A 4294-nucleotide genomic window follows, 5' to 3' on the forward strand; every position below is an offset into this window, starting at 1 on the left:
TGGCAGTGGTGCCTGCGCCAGCTGCTGCCACTGAGCCCCCACAGGCCGTGGGAAATGCCACCACGAGGTATCCCCAGGCTGCTGGTGGTGCTCCCTGCCCACAGTGTGGGGGCTTCTCACCTCACAGGGAGCCTCCGTCGCCTCTCCTCGTGCTGCCTCGGCCGTGGCTGGGGCTGCCTCTGCCGTGGCTGGTCCTGCTCTGCCTGTCACGTCCCTCTTTGTGGCTCTGGGGATGGTTTTCCCCTCCTGGTTTGCCAAAGCACTGATGGTTTTCACAGAGTCTGCACTCGGAGTGTTCCCATTCCACTGTGGCTTTTGGGGAGCAGCTGTGTCTGTGTTGGTGCTTTCTCCTCTGGAGGGGTGTCCAGCCTGGCCCATCCGTGCCTCAGAGCTGGATTGGACAAAGCAGGTCAGGTTAGGGACTGGTTTATGTGTTCTCCTTAGAATATCCTTGTTTTCTGTTCATTAGACTCTTGCCAGGGTCTTCCCTTTCCTCCTGCTGCCCCCAAACCCCATGGAGAAGGAGAAGGCAGCAGATAGTCCAGTGCTCTCTCTTGCACCCCCTTATTTCTGTGTGTGCTGCCAAGCTGTTCCTGAACTCCTCCAGTTCAGTTTCCCCGTGAAAACTTGGGTTTGTCACCCTCTGAAATCACCTGCCTCCTCCCTCACCTGTCCCGGCGCCGCGGCTCCGATTCCTTCTCCACCTCACACAGCGTGGCCAGGACCAGGCTGGCCTCCAGCACCACGTCCTCCACGCTGAAAGCAATGGGCCTGAACACAAACACCAACACAAACAGCACAGGGAGTGACAGGCCCCGTGGGGGGAGACAGTTCTGCATGAGGATTGGAAGGTGAATCCCATCACTGGCTGCTGGGGAGGGGGAGGTGGTGCAGGGTCACTGCCCAAACCAGCCAATGCTCATTTCTTTAGGCTGCTAAATGACTCATTGCATGAATTAAGCTGAGCCTCATCCAGGTAACTCCTTGGGAATGCCAGTGAACACAGTCCTCAGGATCCCGGGGTGGAAACCGCTCGGGGTTCACTGAGCTCCCGCAGAGGTTCTAGCAGGAACCAGCACTTACTTCCCAGAGCTGTCGAAATGCATGGACACAGGAACACCAGTGGCTTCAGAAAACACCAGCAGCCCCTGCAAGGAAGGGCTTGGGGGTTAAGAAGACTCATACTAGCAGGTCAGTTTATCCCAGCTGCTGGTGACTGGCAAAGGGGAGGGCAAAGTCTGCAGCTACTGGAATCATTTCTTGCCCTCCCTGCCTGAGGAGGTTCTGCTCAGAGAACTTCCATGGCCACAGTGCTCTCCAGGGCAGCTGTGTCTGCCCAGCTGGAGGCTAGTTTTGTGTTAGAAGTGTTCTGTTTGCCTTCCAGAAGCTGCTGAGGGCTCTGCAGTGTCCTGGGGCTCCCAGTCCTGCAGCAGCTGGTGAGCTCAGCTAGGCCCACCCTGCACTGCCCTGACCCAGCCATGCAAGTTTAGTGGGAAATGGTTTATTTTCCAGACAAAGTCTTACTGTACCCTCAATTCTTTAAGGCAAAATGTCACTTCAGACTCTACTCCAACTTGAAAGTAGTCAAATTCCTCTGGACTGAGCTGAATCTCAGTGAGCATCGTCCTGGCAAAGTCTGGGTGAGACAACCACAAGGTCAGGGACTCAGGAGTGAAGTTTGAACTGAACTCTGATTATAACCCTCTACATCAGCACAGTTTGAACAGAGAATCGTGTTACACACAGATTTCAGCATTGAACTCAATTTGCAGTGCATTGTGCAGACTGAAATGGGTGTTCCGTGTGAGATCTAACCTGCTGCAGCCATGGGATTCCCTCTCAGCTCCCAGTGCCAGTCACCCCATGAGTGACAGCTTTGGCCATAGCCAGGATGAAAAGTGTCTCTCTGTGGTATGATGATACACAAGAGCCTCACAGAAACTCAGTTATAGCTTTCAATCAGTCTGGGTCACCCCAAGACCCTGTGGATTGCTCCAGAGCCATGACCAGGGCAGGGTGAGGCAGCTGACACTGCACTGCTCTCCACTCAAACACTCCTCCAATGATGCATCCACAGTCAAACAGTTCTGTGTAATACACAAAATTATCTCCTTTGTCCTGGCAGCTGCTCCTGCAGCACAGCAATTACCTCTTTCCAGCCTACAGCAAGTGGCATCGTTTACTTCCACTGGCTGCTCAGCCTGACAGCTGCCCCTGCACCAGGAAAGCTTAGCAAAGACATTCCTTCCTGGGAGTTATTACAGCCAGAGGGGGAGAACGTGACTTCAGATCTCTCTCTGTATGTTCCCTCTCTGACAGTGCCATTCAGCCCTAAAATGTTTGTATTGTGATGGTTGTTATCCTTTAGTTCACCTGTTTCAGGTCCCAATATTGGAGCATAGTGTGAGTTTCCTTACCAGTGTCTTCCTCAGTGTAACTCTTGAAACAAACTTTGCTTGGAGTAACTGCTAAGGTTATTTCTTCCTGACTGGTTGGGAAGTGAACCACTGCCTCAGCCAGGAGCCTGGAAAACAGCATGAAAGGAGTTCCACCTGCCACAAATCACCATTGGTATCTGTTACTTACACTGGGAAGTAAAACTCAACAACTATGTTGGTGTTTGGTACCTGGAGTGAACTTTGAGAACGTTTGGGCACAGGTCCTTGGCAAAAACAGCCTGCAAAGGGTCACAGTCTTGAAATGTCAGGTTGTAGGTTTTTACAACACCTAAGAGAAGGGGAGGAACAAAAATCTGATACGTAGCACACACTGACAGCTGAGCTGAGGAACGTTCACCTGACAAAGCCTGTTAGAACTTCCCTTTAACCATGAGATGAGATAAAAATTAACACGATGGGAAGAGGCTGAAGGTGTTTGGCAAAATGTCTCATCAGTGACACTCAGTAATGACCACATTGGAGTGTTGTGCTGTGGCTCTAAACTGCACGGTCAGCTCAGGAGGAACCCACCGTGTCTGCAGAGGAACTGGAAGGTGATGTGATGGTCCTGGGGGCTGATGGAGATGCTGCATCTCTCTACATTCCTTCCCAGTACATTGACACATCTAAATACAGGGAGAACTGACTGCAGGAAAGACAAAGCAGGGCAGAGGTTACTCACAGGCAACTGCACCATCATTTCCCTGGTTTTGAGCAGTTTACCTCCAGCTCCTGCACTCGTGGCTCCCCAGAGTGCTCTGCAGGGCACACTGAGGCAAACCACAATCCTTGCCATGATCCTTGCTATCCTCAGCCAGCATTCCAGTGTGGAGCCAGCACATCACTGAGCAACCAGCAAAGCTCTCCTGGCTCATCACTGGCTTTGAAGGCTCCAGGCACAATGTGGTGTTCCTTCCCCCAAGGATTAGGCTGGTTCAGGCTTTGGGAACCACAGGGCACAGCTCAGGAGGAACAGCTCTAAACCCAACCAACCACTGCCCACTCTGCAGGATGGCTCAGGAGCACTGGAGTCCAGTCCAGAGGCATCCTCACCCCTCTGACCTCCCCCGTAATTCCACCTAGAAATTGGGGTAACAGCCCATTAAAATGTACCTTAACTAGCAGTTTACTGGGAAGGGACAGCTGCTTTTCCTTCTGACAGGCTTCAGGCACAGCTGTCCAGCAGTAATGTTGGAAAAACATGGATGAGAAGAACACATAGGCATATGCTGACCTGGAGGAATTCACTGATCTTAAGGCAAGCTGGAAAGGGAATCACAGAATCCTTAGGGCTGGAAAAGACCTCCAAGATCATCAAATTCAACCTTGGATGGAACAGCAGTAAAGTACTTTATTAAGTCAAAACTATTTAATATTGAGCCTTTAAAAAAAGCCTTCTCTGTTCTTCAGCACCACCAGAAAACCTTTTCCAAACCAGGACACCTTGAGATGTTCATCTCAAAATAAATACAGATCTGCTAGGGATCTAATTATGTTCAAACTCATCCCCTTCATCCTCAGCAGGCAGAAGTCCATGGTATAATGCAGGGATGGGATTCCAATCCGTGGGTGTTTGAGGGGCCCTGAGGGAGAAGTTCCCCAACACCCAGAGCTCAGCTCTGCAGGACCCAAGTTTGCCTGCACGTGGCACATCCAAGTGAGCACAGACACTGCTCACACCTTCAGAATTCTTCAGTAATGAAATGAGCTCCACTTGTGCTTTTCCATCCTCCCAGCGAGTCAAGGACAGCTGATCCCTTTTTAACTAGGAAACCCCTAGAGAAAAACCCTAGTTCTGCTGGAAATGGGGTTTGATTAATCAGAGGCCTTAATGGTTGTGTTCTTCCTGTTGAGGT

General features: G+C 51.1%; 1 protein-coding gene across 1 annotated transcript in view; it reads right to left on the reverse strand.

The window, feature by feature from the left end:
• The window catches only part of RAD9B (RAD9 homolog B (S. pombe)), a gene marked incomplete at its 5' end in the record, with an annotated part of 5062 nt that overhangs the window by 341 nt on the left and 427 nt on the right, over positions 1-4294 (reverse strand). The window contains 8 exons of the mRNA XM_009078597.1: positions 121-262; positions 670-771; positions 1084-1148; positions 1530-1636; positions 2418-2524; positions 2628-2727; positions 2970-3084; positions 3552-3701. Coding sequence (XP_009076845.1) covers positions 121-262; positions 670-771; positions 1084-1148; positions 1530-1636; positions 2418-2524; positions 2628-2727; positions 2970-3084; positions 3552-3701 — 888 coding nt within the window. The remainder of the gene's footprint in view (positions 1-120; positions 263-669; positions 772-1083; positions 1149-1529; positions 1637-2417; positions 2525-2627; positions 2728-2969; positions 3085-3551; positions 3702-4294) is intronic.

The sequence above is a fragment of the Acanthisitta chloris genome, unplaced genomic scaffold, assembly GCF_000695815.1.
Source record: "Acanthisitta chloris isolate BGI_N310 unplaced genomic scaffold, ASM69581v1 scaffold34687, whole genome shotgun sequence".
In the NCBI taxonomy this organism is placed as follows: domain Eukaryota; kingdom Metazoa; phylum Chordata; class Aves; order Passeriformes; family Acanthisittidae; genus Acanthisitta; species Acanthisitta chloris.